At 35.9% G+C, this 23,278-nt stretch overlaps 5 protein-coding genes across 6 annotated transcripts; 1 reads left to right on the top strand and 4 right to left on the bottom strand.

The window, feature by feature from the left end:
• Positions 1-996: 996 nt before the first annotated feature.
• LOC105958690 (E3 ubiquitin-protein ligase PUB23) lies at positions 997-2,480 on the bottom strand. The gene has a single exon (XM_012982699.2). It carries the CDS (start codon positions 2,430-2,432, stop codon positions 1,152-1,154), a length of 1,281 nt encoding a protein of 426 aa, XP_012838153.2. The 5' UTR covers positions 2,433-2,480; the 3' UTR covers positions 997-1,151.
• A 3,474-nt stretch (positions 2,481-5,954) lies between these two features.
• Positions 5,955-7,058, bottom strand: LOC105958691 (uncharacterized). Its single transcript, XM_088814159.1, has one exon. It carries the CDS (start codon positions 6,964-6,966, stop codon positions 6,136-6,138), a length of 831 nt encoding a protein of 276 aa, XP_088670285.1. The 5' UTR covers positions 6,967-7,058; the 3' UTR covers positions 5,955-6,135.
• A 2,450-nt stretch (positions 7,059-9,508) lies between these two features.
• LOC105959030 (dnaJ protein homolog) lies at positions 9,509-13,208 on the bottom strand. Its single transcript, XM_012983050.2, has 6 exons — positions 12,665-13,208; positions 11,273-11,444; positions 11,036-11,177; positions 10,663-10,939; positions 10,366-10,564; positions 9,509-10,020 (listed from the first exon to the last, which is right to left on the bottom strand). The coding sequence occupies exons 1-6, from the start codon at positions 12,815-12,817 to the stop codon at positions 9,695-9,697; spliced, it is 1,269 nt and encodes a 422-aa protein (XP_012838504.2). The 5' UTR covers positions 12,818-13,208; the 3' UTR covers positions 9,509-9,694.
• Positions 13,209-14,186: 978 nt separating this feature from the next.
• On the bottom strand, positions 14,187-17,289 carry LOC105959031 (dnaJ protein homolog). The gene is made up of 6 exons (XM_012983051.2): positions 16,875-17,289; positions 15,694-15,859; positions 15,414-15,555; positions 15,037-15,313; positions 14,749-14,947; positions 14,187-14,660 (listed from the first exon to the last, which is right to left on the bottom strand). The coding sequence occupies exons 1-6, from the start codon at positions 17,025-17,027 to the stop codon at positions 14,335-14,337; spliced, it is 1,263 nt and encodes a 420-aa protein (XP_012838505.1). The 5' UTR covers positions 17,028-17,289; the 3' UTR covers positions 14,187-14,334.
• A 2,078-nt stretch (positions 17,290-19,367) lies between these two features.
• On the top strand, positions 19,368-23,110 carry LOC105959029 (protein IQ-DOMAIN 5). Of its 2 annotated transcripts, none has more exons than XM_088812981.1 (7): positions 19,368-19,602; positions 20,463-20,557; positions 20,954-21,211; positions 21,330-21,557; positions 21,685-21,798; positions 21,898-22,378; positions 22,474-23,110. In XM_088812981.1, the coding sequence occupies exons 2-7, from the start codon at positions 20,474-20,476 to the stop codon at positions 22,617-22,619; spliced, it is 1,311 nt and encodes a 436-aa protein (XP_088669107.1). In that variant the 5' UTR covers positions 19,368-19,602; positions 20,463-20,473; the 3' UTR covers positions 22,620-23,110. The 2 variants fall into 2 exon arrangements, with proteins under 2 accessions (XP_088669107.1, XP_088669106.1); XM_088812980.1 differs by having other exon boundaries at positions 19,412-19,602; positions 20,948-21,211.
• The last annotated feature ends 168 nt before the right edge of the window (positions 23,111-23,278 follow it).

Here is a 23,278-nt window from a genome sequence, read left to right as displayed (position 1 = left end):
ACAAGTCAGTTCTCACTAATAATGCCAATATTAATTATAAAGTTGTCACATTTTATTTAAGTTTATTTATATTATTGAACCGGATTTCAATTGCAGCAAATTCATATCAACGACTAAATGTGAGTACATGGTCATAGAATTATATTATATTTAAACAAGATCTAAGAAAATTTTGCACATTTGAATTGAAATTATTCAACTGGATGGAAATGTAGTTTAAAGCTAGTCAAAGTGTTCTGCATGGAATCTTCTGCAGCTCGAAGCTGATTGGCTACAAGTATACTTCAGTATATAATTTAGTAGATAGAGAGATAGCTAATTATGATCGGTTAATTAATTATAATCAATAGGAAATTATTAATTGAAGATATTAATATTAAATGATTTTATTTATTACAATAATTTAAACTTTAGGTTGAAGTGATCATTCAATATGCTCGAGATCATACCAAATGAAATAGGGGCGTACATATTAATATTAAATGATTCATTCACTCTCTCGACCATACCAAAATTTTGGTTTTTTATGGTTTTCTTCTGTGTTTTTTAATCTAAATTCAATGTATCTATTTCACGTATTACATATATAGATGATCTACACATAATTACACGCATATATATATATATATATATATATATATATATATATATATATATATATATATATATATATATATAAATAAACTTACAATTGCATGTATATTACCTTCCAACAAATTTTATCTAGTGTCACAAAAAAATTGATGCATGGTCTTCTGAACATAGGAACTTTTTTCAAAATTAAGAGGTAAATAGAGATTGTATCTATATACTATCATCAGTATCTTACATACTCCCTTGTATTAAAAAATGCGACAAAATAGCCCCTCAATTTAACGGCCAACTCTCAAATCTCTAACATCATTAGTTTATATATAAGGTGTAGTAATTATTTTTTTACCGTTACATTCATATGATATATACATATAAATAAGTATGTTTTGATTTGATCATTACTTGGACAACTTTTTTAATTTATCATGTAGCACTGCGACTGCATCGACAAGTGGTTCCAAAAAAATATGTCAATAGTATTTGGGTGTGAAAAATGAATTTTGAGAATTAGAACTACTGGAAGCATTTTAAATCGAGAATTTTTGAAAAAAAATTAATCAAGAAGATGGATAAGAAGAAAGCAAATGAGGAGGTATACACGAAGAACACCTCCAAACCCTAGAATGCAATTTCAAAATTTCCTCAGCCCTCTCTTTAGTTTTCTTCTGAGTCGACTCAGCTTGCACAACCAAACACAGCTTAGAGACAACCCCAACTTTCAGCATTTCCCGAAGAACCCTAGTATTATTCCCCGAATACTTCGAAACCGAACCGATAACCCTCACAGCCCTATCGCTCGCCACGTGCGAAACCCTAAGTATTTTCTTCGAGACGACGGCCAGTCCGGCTCCGTGGCTCACCAGCTCGGCTCGGCCCTCCGCGCAGCCGCAGAGCTGCTCCAGCACCGCGAGGGTGAGTTCGCAAACCCGTCTGCACTCGTCGCCCGTTTGATGAAGAAGCAACTCGACAAGGGCCGAAACGGCGCCGTATTTGACTGCCTTGATCCGGTTTTTCCCCCATGGAGAAAGTTCTAATAGCAGCTTGAGCGCGGCTTTCGTGGCTGGCTCGGAGATTCTGTCGCGGAGAATCTTTACCGTTTGAGTGAATATCTCGGGTTTGGATCCGATTAGATGGGCCGGGTCGGCTACGCAGAATGCGGAGTATAACAGGGTTATGGCTTTGGCGCGGTTTTCGAAGTTACCGGATTCGAGTAGTCTGATTAACTGGTTCAAGATCCGTCCGTTATCGGAGAAGAAGAGCTTCAGATCTGAATGGGAAAGCTCCACTTGCTGAAGAATCTTCAATGCTTCTTCCGTGGAAATCGGGTCTTCGTTTTTCCGCACAACGGAGAGAAGAAAGTCAACTCCGCCGCCGAAATGTAAGTGATTCCGGCAGCTCATGTTTCCGGCGGCGAGTGATGTTCCGATTCTCCGGAGGCAGCTGACCAGTTGTCGGTTCGTCGTTGAGTTCTTGGCTTGTTCGAGGAGGTTAAGGATCTGGGACTTGTCGGCGGCGGCGGCGGCGGGTTTTGGGGTGGGGATTCTTTCGAAGGAGTTGAGGGTGCACCAGGCCTGGATCATGCGGCGGAGGGTGTGGTTTGGGGTGAGGCGGCGGCCGCCGTCTTCTTCGTCGGAAAGTGGTTGTCTGGTGACGGGGCATACATACATGCATGCGGCGGAGGAGGAGAAGGAGAAGAGCCATTTCTGGATGTTGAGTCTGTCGTATGTAATACCGGTTGAGAGTGTAACCGGATCTTTCATAAGATCCATGGAAATCGGACAAAGAAAATAACATGGGATCTCAACTTCTTTATTATTATATAATATTTTTTCTTCCATATATATGTATGTATATGTTCGATCAAGAATATATCGCTCAGAACTCAATTTGATCTCTACAATATACAGCAATGCATATACATATATATATATATATATAAATGTTGCAGGTAGAAAGTCAAATAGACGAAAGTTTCAGAGGAGAGAGAGAGAGAGAGTTGATAATAATTGACTTTTTTTTAGTTATGCAGAGTGAATTAAATATTATAAATAAGAGTAGATGTACAATTAATGCACGTGGCACAATGTATGTATTTTATTTATGGAGAGACCACTACCGACGTCGGTGTTGGATTTTGCATGTTTGGTCTCTTTTGACTTGAAATTATATTTTTATATTTACTTACTTCTATCATTGGGTTTATATATTTGATAATGTTAAATATAAATTGGATTAGAAAAAGTTGGGAGAACAAAGTAGGTTACATGACTCATGAGTTAGATGGTCTTGAAATACTTTTTTTTAGTTATGCAGAGTGAAGTGTGGATAGTTGTTGGTAATCGTAGAGAGAATTCGAATAGAAGAATTGATAGAATAAAAAAAACGTAACTTAATTAAATGAATTTAATTTCTATTTATACTTTATTGATTGTGCCGAGATCAATTAATCGGACCCAACCTTATTTGAATGTGATTGAGCCTCCATAGAAATAACTATTAAACTGGGCATGTGGCCCAGTACATATGGATCTATTGGGCTGGACCAATAGGCATATCAATATTGTATTATTATTTTTTAGGGATTAATTTTTTTTTTTTTTTGTGAATTCCAATTTACCCATTACTTTGGTTCCATATCACTTTATCCTCTTCTATTATCGATTGCATCGATTTGTCCCCTTGCACTTGAAAAATTGACTCAATGCGGCCCTCGCCGTTAGTTTTCGGATCTTTGACATTAACACTGTTTGATCTAAGGTCTGAAAATTAAAAAAAGACCAATCCTCCAAGTTTAAATAATTATTAAAAAAATTCCGTCGTGGACTATGTTTTCTTGTTGTCTTGAATTATTTATTTTGTTTTTTTAATAATTATTTAAACTGAGAAGGGTGATGTTTTTGTAATTTCAGAGCGTAGAGCAAACGATATTAAAGTCAAATGTCTGACAAGTAACAACAAGGGCCATATTAAAACAATTTTTTTAAGTGCAAATGGGTAAATCGATACAATCGAAGAAAGAAAGGAATAAAGTGATACGGAACCGAAGTACTAGGGGAGATTTCCCCTTTTCTTTTCTTCTTCTTTGGACGTGTGAATATGAACTGTACACTGTATTTAAAATCATTGCATGATGATAACTATATAATTAATTTGAAATTGTACCACTCCTACTTCAAATTGTATCTCTATAATTATTGTATCAATTAAATTAAACCTAACAATGCCCATCCTTAACGACGCCGTTTAAATAAGCTAAGGGCGTCAAACTTTCATTAGTAATCACAAATCATATATTCAGTTCATCACCATAGTTCAAGTAGAAGGGAGAAACGATATATATATATAACAAGAAAAACTCAAAACTTTATTCAAATAAACTATAACAAAGAATAAACAAATACATCCTTCAAACCCTAACTAACTATATTTGTTATACATGTTTTTTTTTTTTTTTTTTGTAACGAAAAGAAAATACGGCACAACTCGATGAGAAAATCGAGTGCGGCGCAATCACGAAAGCTCGACTCGTCGTACGAAATCAGATGCCACGTCATTCATAATCTATCTGGATGCATATCCAACATAGCTGCACAGTAATATGTTAATCACATTCCATAAATAAGGCAAAATACATTCTTGAACTAGGGTTTTCATCACCACCAACACCACCCTTATCAAAACCCTCACGCACTCCCTTCTCTTTATCGCTTCCTCTATTTTCGCTAATACTTTCCCGCAATCATCCGATTCCGCCACCTTCCTCGTCTTCTTCTTCATCTGAGGTGTCGACGACACTATCGCCATACGACTCAGCTTAGTAATTAAAGATTCCTCGATTTCTTCCGAGAGCCTCTTTTCTTTTTCTTTTTCGGATTCGGCCTGCCTTAAGAGATACTCGTCTGAATAGTAGTCTTTGAAGAAATCGTCATCTTCGTCGTCGTTGAATTCATCGGGCATCTTTCTTTTGCCCTTGTTTGTTCTTGTTCCGCTGCTGCTGCTTTCGTAGTCGTCGTCCAAACTCAGATTCTTGATTGCTGTGATAGTGTGTTCGATATCATTCATACCTGCAGACGAAGTTTCTCTCTCTTTCTCTACTGCACCAGACGAAGCCATGTCAAAATATATGAACAGAATTTTAAATTTATTTTGTTTATCTATTTAATTTTGTGTTTTCATTCATAATATAATCTATTTGGACGTGAGAATATTATTATATAGGAAAATTGGGAGTTGAAGTCCTGTTATAATAAGGAAACCAGTTATTAGTATGATTCTTAATTATTTAAATTAGGAAAATTAATTAATACGAGTCCTATTATAATTAAGGAATTAATCTTGAATATATTTGAAAATCTTGTATGTTAAGTTTCAAGATTTGGCGTTCTCGAATATATTTGAACTCTTGTATGTCAAGTTTAATTTCAAATTTATATTTATATTTTTTATCTTGGGTAAATTACAACCACATCCCTAAGGTATGGTTAAATTATGAAAATACCCCTCATGTTTGGATAATTACATCTGTCCCTCAACGATGAATCTTCTTACATTTCCGCCCATATGGTGTCAAATTTAACATAATCATCTAGATTCCGTGGAATGTTCTCTAGTTTGTACTTGTTTTGTGCAAAAATACAGTTTCAGTTATGCACCACAATCTGATATATACAAGCAAAAAAACACATCTTATGATCATCTAACTTCGAAATATGGAGCTTCAATAGAATAAAACGGGTACAAAATTGAAGATATTGCATATAATCTAGAAGATTCCACTAAATTTGAAACTGCAATGATAGAAATGTACGAAGATTTATAAACATGACTATTTTTTTCAAAATTTGACAATACCTAAGGGAGGTGATTGTAATGTACCATTTTTTATCTTTTATTCTTAAAATCTTGTATGTCGAGTCGTTGACGGTTTTAAGGGCCCGTTTGGCTAATCTAAATTATAAAATTTATATAACTAACAAGTTGTTTTAAGAGTTGATAAATTGGTGGAGTGAATATATTATTTTTTTTTAAATTCTTATTTGCTCATTATTTTTTTTTGCCAAACACATTAGAAAACCTTATAAATTCCTAAGTATGTTATAAGCTCTTCTTAACACCCTTCATGTCACTGCATTCTTAATTAATCAAAGACAATGTGCATGCACAATTAAACAAAACAAAAAAATAAGAACTCATACGATTATTCATAAAAAAAAAAAAAAAAAAAAAAAAAAAAAAAAAAAAAAAAAAAAAACTTCAGTAGCAAAGATATTCAACGAGCTGACGTTTTATTTTTTAAGAGAATTAACTTCTTTTTTGCCAAAAGATTTTATTATTTCATTAAAATAGGCAAATTGGGAGCTTTTAAAACCTTGTGGGCCTAACAATAAGAGAAAATAGTACCCCTATAATGGAAATAAAAAATGAGCGTCTAAACTATATAAACTATTACAAAGATGCCCCAACTCTCTAATACTTAGCCGAAATAACCGCAAGTCGGGGGTATTTCGGCTAATTAAACCCCTGAAAATATATTCGAAAAAATCAGTCGAAGAGGGTGAACTCTAGTGATCTAGACCCCGGTCGCCGATCCCATCGTATTCCGATTTCTCGATTCTCTGACAGCCCCCTCCTGCGGACGAAATCCGAACTCCAATTCTTAGCGAGCACGTAAGATTTAGAACTTGACCACAGCTTAAAAGCTAAGATATGGTGTGTATCTGTATCTACATCCAGCACACTAACCTCTAGTCCTTCTTCTTCGTAAACGGCGGCCACTTCGACATTATCGAGATAAACGAGGATATGGTCCAGTACGAGTTTTCTCGGGAGAAGCAGCCTCGACGAGCCGTTGACGTCGCTCTTCGTCAGGCTCTTCGTTATCTCCCAGTAACCATCGGGAAACACTCGTCGTTGTTGAATCGGAGGTCCGATGCGCAGTTCAAGAAAAGGGTTGTTGTTGTTATCAGGAGGCGGCCCTTGTACTTGATTGTCGTCACTATCTGCGGCGGCGGCTGTGGTCGTCTCGGTGATCATCGGAGTATGTGGGCCCCACCACCCTAGAGTAAGTCGAGTAATGTCGTCGTCGTCTTGATCTGGAGGAAGCGGTACCGGTTGTTGTTGTTCGCCGGTGGGGATATTCTTGATGGTCTTGTCGTCGTCGTCGTCGTCGTCGAATCGGTCTCGTTTCAGAGAATTTGTGAATATTATGGAGTCGGTATTAATTATTATATTAGTACCGGGATGATTACTTGGGATGGAAGAAATAACGGGTGGTGGTGATGATTCTCTCTCATTCGTCTCTAATATTTTACCTGCTGCAGGGTTGATGGAACCGGCCGCCGCCTTTCGATCATCACGCAGCTGGCTGGCCATGGAAATATTATGAATCTGATCGCTTTGGTTTCTCTCTCTAGATTTATATTTATCTATCTATCTATCTATCTCTAGATTTTTTCTGTCTGGTTCGTTCGTATGTGTAATGAGGAGAGAGATGGATGATGGATGATGGTTTAAATAGGAAGAAGACGAGTCTACTACTTCAACAATGATTTGTTTATTACTTCTATTTCATGATTTTTATTTCCAAACTCTTTTCTTCATTGGTTGCGTTGGGATTAAATTACCCCCCAAATAGACTAATTTACCCCCCAAATAAACCTTTAATGCCTTAAGTTAAATAAAAATAAAATTAATGGTGGATTACCAAAGGAGAATTACCAGAAACCCCTCGGGTATCGATATATAATTACTAACAAAACCCTCAAGTTTGTTTTCATCTTACAACATAATTAATTACAAAACCCCATGTATGTAGTTTTAACCTATATATACTAAAGAATTTAGCTGAAAGCCCCTCAATTTTGGATTGACTTGCATAACTTTTTATTTCAAATTTCGGTTTTCTTTCAATTTCAATAATTTAAAAATCACACATACATATGTATTTCACAATATATATAAACATGCAATTTTCAAATCCCCACAATTCTTATAGGAAAAAAATTATAATTTTGGAACAAGTGTTTTCATATCAATTTTTGAAAGTCATATATTTATGATTCTTCCAAAATCTTCGAAACAATAGTGATTTTTTTTTTTGAGTTAATTTTGATCTGATCCATCCAATTTTCATCCATGTCCATACATAGTTATTCGTCGAGAAAGATATATATATATATATATATACATTATGAATGATAGTTCAAAGTAGAGAGACACAAGATCAATATAACAAGAAATTAAAACTATAAAAAAAATTCAATAAACCAAAACACAAAATCCTTAATAAAAAACCCTAAATATGGTAATTAATTTGTTAAACTTATACAACTTACTACCATTGGGAAATACATATTCGACGATCGACTCAGCGACTATATAAATTTGTTTTACGAAACCGGTGGGATGGTAACAGCAACGGTGGTGCGACGGACGCGTTTTCGTCGCGGAAAGAACCGCTGCCGCCAGTCTCGATCGGGCCTCCTCAACATCAGATGACGAAACTGATTACTTAGGGTTGCTTCGGCTTCTGCTGACATCATCGTCTTCCTGTCGGAACAAGATTCATCTTCCTCGAATAAATATTCATTATTATAATCATCAGTTGCAGACATCTTTCTCTTGCATGCATATATATTAGTACAACCGATCCTTTCTTCCTCCAAGCTCAGATTCTTCATTATGGAGATTGTTTTTTCAACCGTAGCCAAACAAACCGACGAATCTCCAGCCATCGAAATATGATTTTTTTTACTTTTTTTTTTTCTGAACAAAGTTAAAGAATTTTTTTTATTTTTTTTTTCTGATCGATTTGATTTGTTAATGGGGAATGAGGTGATGGGTTCTTGTATAAATAGGAAAATTGGGAGAAAAGCCCTACTTATTACCTATTATAAATCTTGTTTTAATTTGGAAAATTAGGGTTTGGAGGTAGGTTGACGCGTCGTCGTTTTATTGTAACAAAGGATTAAGATTTGGTAATTTCAATATATTAACAAAATCTTGTGTATTTATCCCAGATTATAAGACTGATCCTTATTTGGAAACTTTTGATAGGCAGATTATTTTTAAGGTTTATTGCATTCTACGCCCTTTTAATTTTTAGGGTGAATTACAATCTAACCCCTGAGGTAAAGTAAAATTATAAAGAAATAAAATTTCTTTTGTTTGGAAAATTACAACCGTCCCTCAATTATGAATTATTTTGTACGTCCAATCTTGTGGTGTCAAATTCAACAATATCTTCCGTGCAATATAATGTGTCTAGTTTGTACTCGTTTTGTTCAAAAATGCAGTTTCTGATACACCACAATCAGATACTTACAAGCCACGAGACAGATCTTATGATCAACTTGTTTCAAAATGTGGAGTTCGAATAGTCTAAGACGGGCACAAACTGGAGAAGTTATTCCACATAATCTAGAAGATTACACTAAATTTGACACCGCAATAGTGGAGGTGTAAGAAGAATCATAGTTGAGGGGTAGTTGTAATTACCCAAACATAAGGGGTTTTTTCATAATTTGACATTTTCTCGGGGAGTTGCTGTAATTTATCCTAATTTTTATAAATCGTTACAAAATTATGTAATTTTATTAGCAAAAGTTCTCTCTATGATTCAAATAATTTAAGCAAAAGTCCCATAAATAAAGAAAGGTGGCACAAAAAAATATTTCAATTCATAATAGGACTACTTTTACATGTATGTGCAAGAATAAATGGGGATGCAGCAGAGGAAATAAATTCGTCCGGGAAAAAAGCAAAATAAAATTAAATCAAGGGTAAAATTGGAAATTCATAGAAAAAAATCATCCAAAATACTAACCATGCCAAACATGTAAATTCAAAATTATCATCATCAACCTATTTATTCACTAACCGGAGCAGTGACTCAGAGATACCGAGAAACCGAAAATTCAAAGAAATTCAAAGAGTCTTGTAATAAAATTCATGTCCGCAAACAACATAGATCTTGAAATGAATTAATTTGTTTCAAACAACATTATAAATGTCACGACAACGCATTAAAAAAAAAAAGACGTCTGAAAAATTCAGGCACACTGCAGCGTTCTTATATATAAGATTCTATATATATAGTTGATCACTGCTGAGCGCATTGGACCCTCTGGGCCCCACCGTGCATATCTTCGTCGTCATCATCATAAGCTTCCTGCTGGCGGTGCGCCTGCTTCCTTCTCATCTCATCCTCGATGTTGACATCGTGCAGTGTCGTCTCTTCACACTCGTCCACCTCCATATCCGTCAGCTTCGATTGTGGCTTTGGTGGAAGAATCTTCTCCAAAGCCTCGACTTGTTCTGTACTCAAAGAATCTGGAAACTCCACATTAAAATGGATATAGAGCTTACCCTTCATGAACGGCCTCTGGTACATCGGCATTCCTTCATCGTTTATCGCCTTGTACGAATCTGCCAAAATTAGTTCGTTCAAAACATGATTTCATCATTAGATATGGGATTAGCCAAGATAGGATATTTGCAATTTCGTTCGACCTCGTTTGTCAAACAGGATAATAGTTCATGACCATATCAACCGTACCCCATGTATAAAAATAAATATACATAAGTAATATATAATACACAATTCTCAAGTTGGTAAGAGAAATTTCCGGGCTGGGCTGAAAACTACACGGACTAATGAAACACAAAATTGTGTCCTATTATTTAATTAATCGTGGTGTATCTTAATCGTTCCAACGAAATGTGGCATAATATGATTATTCAAAGAGAGGGGAGTTAAGAAGAAGAACTAACCAGGCTTTACAACTTCTCCAGGCTGCGATTTGATAAGAAGCTGTCGTCCATCTAAATGGGAAAGTGCAAACTGGAAGCCACATAAAGCTTCACCGAGTGGAAGTGTGTGCTCTATGAAAAGGTCGTCGCCCTTTCTCTTGTATTTAGGATGTTCCTTCTGCTGAACCACAAATACTATGTCTCCAGTGACCGTATCAGGCTGTAATTTGAAAAGAAAAAGAAAAAAAATAAAAATAAATAACACTTGCGATTCTACAAACAGGAGAAAAGGAAGATAAAGACTAAGACATTTCATACCGCCTCGTCAGCTTCTCCGGGAAACGTAATCTTCTGGCCGTTCTGCATGCCCTTGTCAACATGGACATCCAAGACTTTCTTTTCCTGGACAACCTTGTCGCCTTTGCATTGAGGGCATCGATCTTTATCATTGATAGTCTCACCTGTTCCTCTACAATCACCGCAAGGCTGCTGCATTTGCTGAATCATACCACGCCCCAGCTGCCTAATCGAGACCTTCATGCCGCTTCCTTGACAGCCTGTGCACTTCAATGATGCTCCGGATTTCGACCCTTTACTGCATTAGCAGAAACGAAAGCAAACCAAATTACTATATTGCCCCCAAATAGACAGAAAAAAAAATCTACAAGAACTAACTAGGGTAAACACTAACCCGTTACACTTCTTGCAAAGTACATTGCGTGATAGCGAGAGCTTCTTGGAGGTACCGAGGTACAAATCCTCGAGAGACACTTTCAGTGCATGCACAACATCCTCTCCCCTTCTTTGCCTTCGCCCCCTACTACTGCCACCACCTGGTCATCAGGAAACAGATTTATAAGTTTTGACACATTTATAGAAAGATAAAAGTCCAGCGTCGAAATATGAGATGAGAGTTCGAATGTCTCACCTCCAAATGGGCTCCCGCCAAAGAAGGATGAGAAGATGTCGAACGGGTCGTGCATGCCGCCGCCACCACCACCACCCATTCCTTCCTTGAGTGCATCTTCACCATACTGATCGTAGATTTCACGTTTTTCGGGATCGCTCAAAACCTCATAAGCATGAGCAAGCTCCTTGAACTACAGCAACAAACAACTTTATTAGGCACCAAGTCCACAATCGGACGCATGCACCAAAAATATAAATAGCATTAACAGTATCTTAATTTTCATTTGAATCTCAAACCGTAATAATTAGTATACAGTAATTACATGTCAATTTTGTATGATCAAAGGCCTGCATAGAAACAGACACTAACAACAGCAGAAACCTTAAACCGATTCTGCTAAAAACTCTCTAACCTGGCCCTGTCGAACAAACCATACTTGCATATCCAATATTGATATCCTTCAACAAAGTCCCAAATTAACCATAAATGCCACCAATTTGACTCAATAGACAAAAGATTGAAGCATAATGAATTGAATAGGTTATTTTTCAAAGAGGTAACATGCACAATGAAACTGTGACATTAATCAAATTAATTGGAATGAGATACTAAGAAGCCTGATGTGTTATTACAACCGCTTAAACTTTCTAGCACTACATTATATTACCGTATCATTAAAACCAATTGGTAGCTCTTCACAGTCATATTAAGGCAGTTAGCCAGAGTCTGAATCCAGAATTCAAATCAATCATTTTCTTGATTCTCTTAAACACAGATCTGAGAATGAAGTTTCTGAAATCTAACCTCTCCCAAAACATCAGACGTATTTCCTAGACACTAAAATAAATAAAGTAAAAATGTAAAAGAATCCTGCAAGATTATCTAGCTAATAGCATTACTGTTGGAAATTATCATATATTACGAAATCAAATTCAAACCTCTGCATAAGCTCTTTGCGAGCAGTTTGATTGAACGTTCGCCCTGTGTATATCTACAAACCACCATTATTATCTTCATAGTCCAAAATCATCCTAAACTTCTCCTATTCGCTATCTCCACGGCAACAATAATTCATCTTAACATTCTAATTAATCACAAGAGTACATTTACAAGCAGGCCAACAACTCAAGATCAAGATTTCAAACAAATCCGTGATCAAGACTGAAATTTTTCAACTCTCTACCCGAACCCAACATTTTCGTAGCCCTAATTAACGATAATAAAACTCAGATCGCAAATAATACCAGCTCCACACACACACACAAACTTTTCACCGCACAATTACTAAATCGATATCAAACAAATCAAGTAAAAAAAATCAAAAATTATGGCGCTCGAACACCCAATCGATCAGAAACGGAAGAAATTACAAAAAAACAAAATCACAAAAAAAAAAGTTCTGATAAATACCTTCTCAGGATCACCGCCTTTGTCGGGATGATTCTTAATAGCAGCTTTCCGGTACGCCTTCTTCAAATCATCCGGCGACGCCGTTTTAGGGACACCGAGAACCTCGTAGTACTTGGTGTTGTCACTTTTACTCGGCGGCGCCCTACCAAACATCTTGAATTGCTTCCAATAATCCCTAATCTCAGATCGGAATTGATCCGATTAGAACACAGATCCAGAACTATATGCCCAAATCGCACCTATTTGATGGCGATTTTGACAAACAGAGAAGTACGGAAAGAATGCTGGTGAAGGAAAGGGGCTTTGTATAGAGATTTCTGGAGAAGGTTGAATACTCTGAATTGTACACCTTACTACTTCACCGATGATCTAAATGAACGGTCAGGATTAATCCTCGATTTCATTTTTTTTTTTTTTACTTTTTTTCTTTAACAGATTTATATAATTAGTTAAATAGTATACAAAAATATATATATAATATTACATTGAACTCCCTAAATCATTAATTTGGATTACAAATCATGATGCATGTGTAATTTTACACACTACACTTCCTATATATTTTAGATTTCTTATATCTAGCCCGTGATATGGGTATAAACGAGTCGAATCGACTAGCAAAACTGATGGCTATTCAAACATGTTTGAATTTTTATTGAGTCTTTATAATTGTATTTGAGTTTGATTTGATTATTAAAAAAAAAAAAAAAAAAAAAAGTCAAATTCATATGAGTTTTTCTAATGAAATTGAGTTCGAGCTGCTTGGCTTTTAATACGTGTTTGTTTATTCATTCTTTTTTGTTCTAATCGAACTCCAACTCAAACCACGCTTCATATCTTATTAAACGAAAATTCAAACCGGATTCGTATAAACGAGCACAAGCGAAAGTTTATTTTTGTATGTATTAATTTCATATCAAGTATCAAGTAGATCTATTTTATTTTCATTTAGAACTTTTATTAAAAGTAAGATGGTTTGATATAGGAGACTTTTCATACCAAACCAAGTCATTCCATTTTCATAAGTTATGGTCAATAAATAATCATTTTATTATGGTCAACAAATAATTGTCAAGTATCACCTCATTCGTCAAAATTAATAATAGCGATAATTTAAACCGGCACAGTTATGGCACACAGATACAGTTAAACCTCTATAAATTAATATAATTGGGACTACCAACATTGTATAAACTTCGCCAAATAAATCAAATTAATATATTAGCATGTTTCCACCAAGTTGAAACTAATAAAATTATCATTTAAACGAGATTAACAATTTATCGAATATTAATTTATATCTATATATAATTTGGTGATTTAGTAGTTGCTAAAATCTTTAAAAGCAATAATAATATTAATATTTTTAATAAAACTATATAAATAATGTGTACCTCAACACCAGATTTAACAAGTTTATTTTAAGAAAAAATATGAGTAATACAAATCAACAAGTTTATTCATCAGCATGAATAATAAATGGATGAAAAAACAATAAACAAGAAAATAGAAACCACAAATCATCAAAAACAATAAAACTATTAGATCATCTAAAACAACAGTTTCACTACAAAATAAAGCCAGGTGGCACAAAATCTTAATTTCAAATCACTACAGCAAGCAAATTTGTGCTACCATTCTTGTAAATATATATGTGTATATATAGTTGATCACTGCTGAGCACACTGGACCCTCTGGGCCCCACCGTGCATATCTTCATCCTCGTCATCATAAGCTTCCTGCTGACGGTGCGCCTGCTTCCTTCTCATCTCATCCTCGATGTTGACATCGTGCAGTGTCGTCTCCTCACACTCGTCCACCTCCATATCCGTCAGTTCCGATTGCGGCTTTGGTGGAAGAATCTTCTCCAAAGCTGCCACTTGTTCTGCACTCAAAGAATCCGGAAACTCCACATTGAAATGGATATAGAGCTTACCCTTCATGAATGGCCTCTGGTACATCGGCATTCCTTCATCGTTTATCGCCTTGTACGAATCTGCAGAGATTAGGGTTTGATTAGCCGAGGTACGAAATTGCATGATAATAATTGTTTCGAACCGAAGGAAGTTAGAAGAAGAACTAACCAGGCTTAACTACTTCTCCGGGCTGTGATTTGATAAGAAGCTGTCGTCCGTCTAAATGGGAAAGTACAAACTGAAAGCCACACAAAGCTTCCGCGAGCGGAAGTGTGTGCTCGATGAAAAGGTCGTCGCCTTTTCTCTTGAATTTAGGATGCTCCTTCTGCTGTAGCACAAATACTATGTCTCCAGTAATCGTATCCGGCTGTAATTACCAATATTAAACAAAATATAAGAACACCTCCATCCTTTAAAAATAATAATAAACAATTGAACCGATCCTCACAAACTTACCGCCTCATCAGCTTCTCCGGGGAACGTAACTTTCTGGCCGTTTTGCATGCCCTTCTCGACATGTACTTGCAAGACTTTCTTTTCCTGGACAACCTTTTCACCTTTGCACTGAGGGCATCGATCTTTATCGTTGATTATTTCACCGGTTCCTCTACATTCATTGCAAGGGTGCTGCATTTGCTGAATCATACCACGCCCCAGCTGCCGCATCGTCACCTTCATACCACTTCCTTGACAGCCTGTGCACTTTGTCGATGCTCCGGACTTCGATCCCTTACTGCATTAGCAGAAATTAAGGCCAAAAAACCAGATTAGTATTATGTTTCCGAAATAGAAAGACGAAATTTTGATAAAACAAATCCTCAATAGACACTAACCCGCTACACTTTTTGCAGAGTACATTGCGCGATAGGGACAGCTTCTTGGAGGTACCGAGGTACAAATCCTCGAGCGACACTTTCAGTGGATGCACAACATCTTCTCCCCTTCTTTGTCTTTGTCCTCTACCACTGCCACCACCTGGTTATCAAGAAACATATTTATGGGTTTATACCGCATTTATAGAAAGATAAAGAGTCTACTGAACTAGCACAATGAAAGGGCAACCTAATTAATCACTGTCAAAATATGAGACGAGGGATCAAATAAATGGCTCACCTCCAAATGGGCTTCCACCAAAGAAGGATGAGAAGATGTCGAATGGGTCATGACCACCACCACCACCACCCATTCCTTCCTTGAGTGCATCTTCCCCATATTGGTCGTAGATTTCACGTTTTTCGGGATCACTTAAAACCTCATAAGCATGAGCAAGCTCCTTGAACTGCAGCAAACAAACGACTTCATTAGATACTAATAAGTACATCAATCAAGAGCCGTGCATCAAACAAATGAATAGCATTTGAGGCATCATAATAAATAGTTTTCATCTGAATATCGAGACATGATAATTAAGTTATTGTAATTGTATACCGACTTTCTATAATCAACAATTCTGGTAGCATGGCCGTATAAGAACACGCTATACTTACGTACGCAATATCATGCTATACTTTTTTACTACTGCACTAATTAAGGCAATTAGACAGAGTCCGGACCTAGACACTAAAATAAATGACAAATATAAAAGATGCCGGCAAGTTATCTAGCAACCGTAAATAACGAAAACTGCGATATAGCAGGCTAAAGATTGACAACAAAATGGAATAATCAGGTCACACAAACCACTTAGATCAGCAATATTTACAAAAATATGTTCTAAGAAAGACATCGGCTTTACCCCATATAAATGATTTTTGTAATAATAACATTACTGCCACAAATTATCATCTATATAAAATCAAAATGAATCCCCCGAACAGGCTCTTTAATCCAATTTGTTTGAATAATGTTCTCCAAACATATATCATAAAACATCATCGTTTATCTTCACGTTACTGAATAATCCTAAATTCCTCCTATTCAGACATCTCATGAAGACAAAATTCATTAATCTACCATCTTATTTGGATCATTGTCAAGTATACATTGAACTCACACTAACCTCATGAACACACTTACAAGGAGGCCGACAACTAAAGCCCGTAAATTCAATAACCGGGCTCAAGATTGAAAATTTTCAAGGCTCCACCTGGAATTAACATGTTCATAGCCCTAATTTGAATATAGTAGCCTTAAATCGTAAAGAATACCAACTCAGAATACCAAATCACCACATAAAAATCAAAATTCACAAGTCAGGGAAATAAAAATTCATGTGCCCAAACAGCCAATCAAGCAAAAAAAAGAAACAGAAAAAGTTGCAAAAAATCAAGGTTTTGAATTTTGATGAATAATACCTTCTCGGGATCACCGCCCTTGTCGGGATGATTCTTAATAGCAGCTTTCTTGTAAGCCTTCTTCAAATCATCAGGCGACGCCGTTTTAGGGACACCGAGAATTTCGTAATACTTGGTGTTGTCACTTTTACTCGGAGGCGCCCTACCAAACATCTTCAATTACTTTCACTAATCCCTAATCAACAGATCGAATTGATTACGATTATAACACAGATCGAGAATGGCGATTTTCGGAAAGGAAACTTGCGAGGAGAAGAACAGAGAAAGTAGCCCAATTAAAGCAGTGGAAAGGGCTTTTGTATGAAGATTCTGGAGAAGGTAGGAACATTCTAGAGACTGCTACACCTTTCTGGGTGGCAGATGATCCAAACGGACGGTCAGGATATACCCACGTGTCATACAGACAGGTTTCTTTTCATCCAATTCAATAGCCTTTCACATTATGTTTATGAATTATGATAATTAAATAAATGTATATTAATAAAGATATGAATATTTGATAAAAATATGGATACTGTTACTTAATAAAAAATATCAAAAAAATTGTATTATATTTTAATAAATAAAAAAAATCAAAACTTATCATCTCAATTTTTTCTTTTTTTTTTGTAATATTTCATGTATTATTTATCAAAGTACTATATCACTAATCACTAACAATTTTTTTTTTTTTCAATAAATAAATCAGCACTCTATCATATATATGTGCCTTGGGCAAAACTGATCACCCACAATTTGAATTTATCTCATCTCGAGCATAATTTGATTAGAAGTTGGCATAGGCAAAATAATAATAATAATAATTATTATTACTATTATTACTATTATTATTATTATTATTTAGTTCGTTTTTTTTCCACGCTCGCTAGAGTGGTGTTGAGTTGAGAGCTAAAACTAAAAAAAGTATTTTCTTTTCTTTCGATGCCTCATCCGTCGTCACATTTCTTTCTTGTCCGTCATTTCTTTCTTGTTCGTAATTTTAAGAAAGAAAAACTAAAAGTTAAATTTTGAATCGCAACTAATAAGAAAGAGCAAGCATGTAACCCAAACATTGCGTTAGAAGTTAGAGATAAAATAAGTAAGATAAGAATAAATTAAAAAGTATTTTAGTATGTGTATCTACCCTAAAGAGTGATCTGCATATTAAACTTATGCTTTGGGGATTGACACATTCTTGAAACATTTATAGAAACTAACAAATATTTTTAAAATGTCAAAAGAGATTTACTCATCAAAATAAGATTTGAGACCAATTTTGAAATGAAAATAAGATTTGAAATCGAGCCAAAAAAAAAAAAAAATTCCAGGTTAGAGAGCACATATAGTCAAAAAGCATATAATTGTGGGGACTAACGAGATCCCCTAATTGTGGACTAGCATAATTTGATTTTCAAATAATAATTAAAATATTCAAAAGTAATAACTAGGGCTGAAAGTCGGAAGGATCGGATCGGAATTAGCCTTTTCGGAATATTTCCAAAAAATTTCGGAAGTACAAAATCAATTCCAATTCCAATTCCAAAATTTTCGGAATCTAAAAATTCATTCCAATTCCAAAAGGCCCGGAAATTTCGGAATTTCGGAAAATTTTCGGAACTGACATAAGTATTAAAATTTCGAAACTTCGCTGAAAATTTCATAATTTGCTAAAAATAAAAATTATGAGTTGTGAATTGTGATTTTTGACTTATGGCAGAAATTATGACTCTTTGACTTTGCACAAGAAATAATAAACGTAAAACTAGGGTTTAACATAAAATAAACTAGGGCTTTTTTAGGTGACATGGTCCATAAAGAATAAATACAACTAAATAATTTAAAATAAGTATAATATATATATATATATATATATATATATATATATATATATATATATATTACTCAAAGATGTATTTTTTGGAAAAAAATCGGAATTTTTTCGGAATTAATTTCGGAAATAATCGGATCGGAAATCGGAAATTCCAATTTTTTTTTTATATAATTCCAATTCCAATCCAAAAAAATCGGAAAAAATCGGAAATCGGAATTTCGGAAATCGGAATGAAAAAAGTTGTTCCAAAATCGGAACTTTTCGGATCGGAACCGGCGGAAATCGGAATTTCCGTTCCAACTTGCACCCCTAGTAATAACCGAAAAAGTTTATGATTTCATTTGAAATAATCAACTTTATTGGATTACTTTAAATAATTCCATATAAATATTATTTAAAATGCATCACTCGTATCATTAATGATTTTATAAATTCATCAGCAAACATGTTTGCGAACGTTCAAGTCCAGCTCGACTCAATAATTCATCAATTTACCTAAATTAAACAGAATACGAGATGGTGTAAATCGTACTGGACAAACTAAGCGAGACGAGGCGAACTCTAACCAACATTTGTTAATAAAAATATATTTATTATAGTTAAACAAACATATAAAATAGTATTCATTAAATAAATAAATGTAAACAAATATAATTGAATTAAATAGTCCAATAATAAAAGGTAATGAATGAAAATTCATGTTTCCCAATGTTGGTACAAAAAGCCCAGATTCTCAGAGCCCATAGCCCAAACACTTGGCCTCACTCTCTGTGTTGTTTCCTCTGCCTCCCAAACGCCGATGACTCATTTCCAAATTTAGATTTCAGATCTGTCAAAAAAATCCTCTCTTTCAAATTTCTCCGTGAAATAATGCTCAATTCTCGCAACGTTTAGCAATTTCAATTCAGTTCCCAAAAGGTTAGTATAGTTTCTCTCTCTTCGCATTCTCAATTCCGAGATTCTCGGAAGATCCGGAAATGGATTACGCCCTATTCCGGCGGCGCCGCCGCTCTGCCGAGTAGTCGGAGCTGAGAATGCAGCTTCTATTTGTGGCTATTATTTATTTTTGTTGATTTTTTTTGAGCAAGGAATCTGCAATCGAGTTTCCGCGGTCCTATTTATGGAATTAATTGCCTATTTATTTACCTGAAATGAATTTTTGAAGCAATAATTGTGTTGTTCGTCATCGTTACTTGCTGCTTTCTACTTCGAGTAGTTTTTGAGTTAGTGTGGATAAGTATTTTTAGTGAAGACAGTTCGGAGAGCTGCACATTTTTTACTGTAGATTCGGAAAATATTTATTTTTGTTGATTTTTGTTTAGTAAGGAATCTGCAATCGAGTTTCCGCGTTCCTATTTATGGAATTAATTGCCTATTTATTTACCTGAAACGAATTTTTGAAGCAATAATTGTGTTGTTCGTCATTGTTACTTGCTGCTTTGTTCTTCGACTAGTTTTTGAGTTAGTGTGGATAAGTATTTTTAGTGAAGAGTGTTGTCGGAGAACTGCACATTTCTTACTGTAGATTCGGAAAAGCTTTCGACTTCTTTCTGTGGTTAAGGTCTGATTTTTGGGATGTATGATATGATTCACGTGTAGATAATGTGAGGTTCTTTTACAGTAGTTTAATAATTAATCTGCAACTACTTGCTGCTTGGAGAAGCTGCAGTTGCCTTTCTCGGCTGTTTTCTTCTGTGTGACAATTACTTCTGATGATGAAAAAACTGACTTCGATTATATATGTTATATTATAATATTTTTCTTGGACGTTATGCCAGATCCAGACGAAATGGGTGCACCAAAGAAATGGATTAAAGCATTGCTTGGTTTGAAGAAATCGGACAAATCGCAATCTTTACATAATGATGACAATGTAGGTGGAGTTTCCTGAATATCTCCCCCCCCCCCCCCCCCCCAACACACATGCGCACAGTTTCTATAGCAATTGCAAAAAACAACTGCTTTTTTAATTTATCGACCATGTACTACATTCTATGCACCACTTTTTGTAACGTACTAACCTACTGATATGGTTCCCCAGAATCGAGATCTAATCAAATTTTTCTATTACGCACAATTTTGCATTTGATCCATATTTGCATGGATAACCATGAAGGTTGCAGCATTAAAGATAGATATTTGCACATGGCCTATACTAAAAGCCTGTTAGCTGCTTATAGTAGTTTTTGGTATTTCTAGTTCCATAAAAATGTAAAATTTGATTGCCTGTGAATGAAATAATAATCTCGAAACTGGTTCAAAGATGCAGAGATCTGGGAGCACTGGCAAGATTTGGCATCGAAGAAAGCACTCTGTTGAGATTGATAGTGATGTACTTCAAACTGAGTTGAATCGTAATCTGGCTACAACAATCGAGCATTCCAAAGATGGCAAGCTCCAATCGGTTTCAGATTCAGCTAGCTCCCATTCTACTTCACTTCAGGTGCAAAATGTATCTCAATTTCGACACAATAAGAGAGAAGAATGGGCAGCGATACGAATCCAAACAGCCTTTAAAGGATTTCTGGTATGTGTCGGTCTCTAGATTTGTAATCACTTCCTGGACATGACCTTTCATGGCAGTGAATTCTCTAGGCAGTGATATTTTCTGGTATTTATCGATCAAACTGTTTGGTGTCTGTCAGGCTAGACGAGCTTTACGTGCTTTAAAAGGATTGGTCAGACTTCAAGCTCTTGTCAGGGGTCATGCTGTAAGAAAGCAAGCTGCGGTTACACTTCGTTGCATGCAGGCTTTAGTAAGAGTTCAGGCTCGTGTCCGAGCGAGGCGTGTTCGTATGTCCTTAGAGACTCAAACGGTGCAACAGAAACTCGAACAACAGCTTGAACATGAGGCTCATGTTAAAGAAATTGAAGTAATCTATCTTCAGTAGAAATACTTAATAGAAATGAATTTATTACTTCGTCATTATATTGTTGTGGATGTGTTACTATAATCTATTGCTGCCGATTACTATTAACGATTTGTTGACTGTGAACCAGGATGGGTGGTGCGACAGTGTCGGGTCTGTTGAAGAAATTCAAGCCAAGTTGTTGAAAAGGAAGGAGGCAGCTGCTAAGCGTGAAAGAGCAATGGCATATGCTTTAGCTAACCAGGTAATTGTCCATATGCTCGGTTTACGAGATAATTTGATCATTTTACGAAAAAAAATAAAAAAAATCAACGCGCCTTAAACTGGAATTGCTTTAATGCAGTGGCAGGCAGGGTCAAGGCAGCAGGTAACACTAACTGGTTTCGAACCAGACAAAAGCAACTGGGGCTGGAATTGGTTGGAGAGATGGATGGCTGTTCGCCCTTGGGAAAACCGCTTTCTAGACATTAACCTTAAAGACGGCGTCAAGATTCGAGAGGATGGAGGACCAGTACTTGATGTTGTGAAGAATAATCCATCCACAAATCTGTTCAATTCCGTAACAGGAAAGAAACCTGCCGCGAATATTTCAAATGGGAAGGCTCCTTCTCGTTCAATCCAGAACGAGAAGAGGGCTGTGTCCAATTCTGATGGCTGCAGCAGTTCTTCACCCAATATGTCGGCCAATGTGCAAGAGACACCTGGCGAGGAAACCACCAACTCTAAGCCCAACGTTGTTGCCTCAAGATCACACAGTAATCCGAAGGAAAGGTCCTCCCTCGCAAATCCACAAGGAAAGAAGCGATTGTCCCTTCCTAGCAGCGGTCTCTCTCTCTCTCTCTCTCTCTCTCTCTCTCTCTCATGGATGGATTATGTTTTTAACATGTTAGCTTTTCTCCATGCAATTTGATTTAACCAGGACTAGGTAACGGGGGTCAACAATCCAAGGAACGAAGTGCTGTTAAAAAGTCACCTACTGCCACAAAGCTTCTGAAAGACAAAGCCAAATCGAACAGCGCTGATGCAAAAAACCCTTCAAAACTTAGTCAAGAATCGGACTATTAGCCTTCCCAAAAATAACGGCGCAAGATCTCCCCTCCCTCCTGCTATATTCAGCAGCGGGCTGCTTGAGTTTGTACATAAAATGGGCACGAGTGAGAAAAAAACTGCTATGGCGGTGTATTTATGATTATTTCCGATGATTGCCGTTCACCGTGACTGAGTTAAGAGACGGGCTTTGTTGCAGGTAATAAGAATGACTAGGTACATGATTGCATTTTTCTCTTTTTGTTGTTTAGTGGAAATGATTGTATTTATTTGTTCTACTACGAGTAAGTAGTAGAGGTTTGTGGCCCCGCCTTTCCGTGTAATATAGAACTCGAAAATGCGCTCGTGTGAACGGTAAGGTGATTGTTGCCTTGTTCCTTCATCATCAATTAGTTTGAGTCTGAACAATTCTCCGGCCATGTTGAAAATATATGTTGTACTACTTGTCTTCTCTGCAAGTATCATTTTATGAATAATATCTCCAGGTTTCTAGACTTCTTCAACTAAAACATCTCTCTCTCTCTCTCTCTCTCTCTCTCTCTCTCTCTAATGAAGAATAGCAAATGTTTGAAAATATTAGTATAAAATTTGTTTACGTAAAAAGCGAAAAAGACAATATTGACCTTTTGATTGATGAGGAAAAAGATGGTTGTCTGCATGACTGATTTTCCCACTAA

The sequence above is a fragment of the Erythranthe guttata genome, chromosome 14 (assembly GCF_056151865.1).
Source record: "Erythranthe guttata isolate IM_541 chromosome 14, IM_541, whole genome shotgun sequence".
Lineage (NCBI taxonomy): Eukaryota > Viridiplantae > Streptophyta > Magnoliopsida > Lamiales > Phrymaceae > Erythranthe > Erythranthe guttata.
Note: the sequence above shows the minus strand (reverse complement) of the source record. Positions and strands in the feature narration are given on the sequence as shown.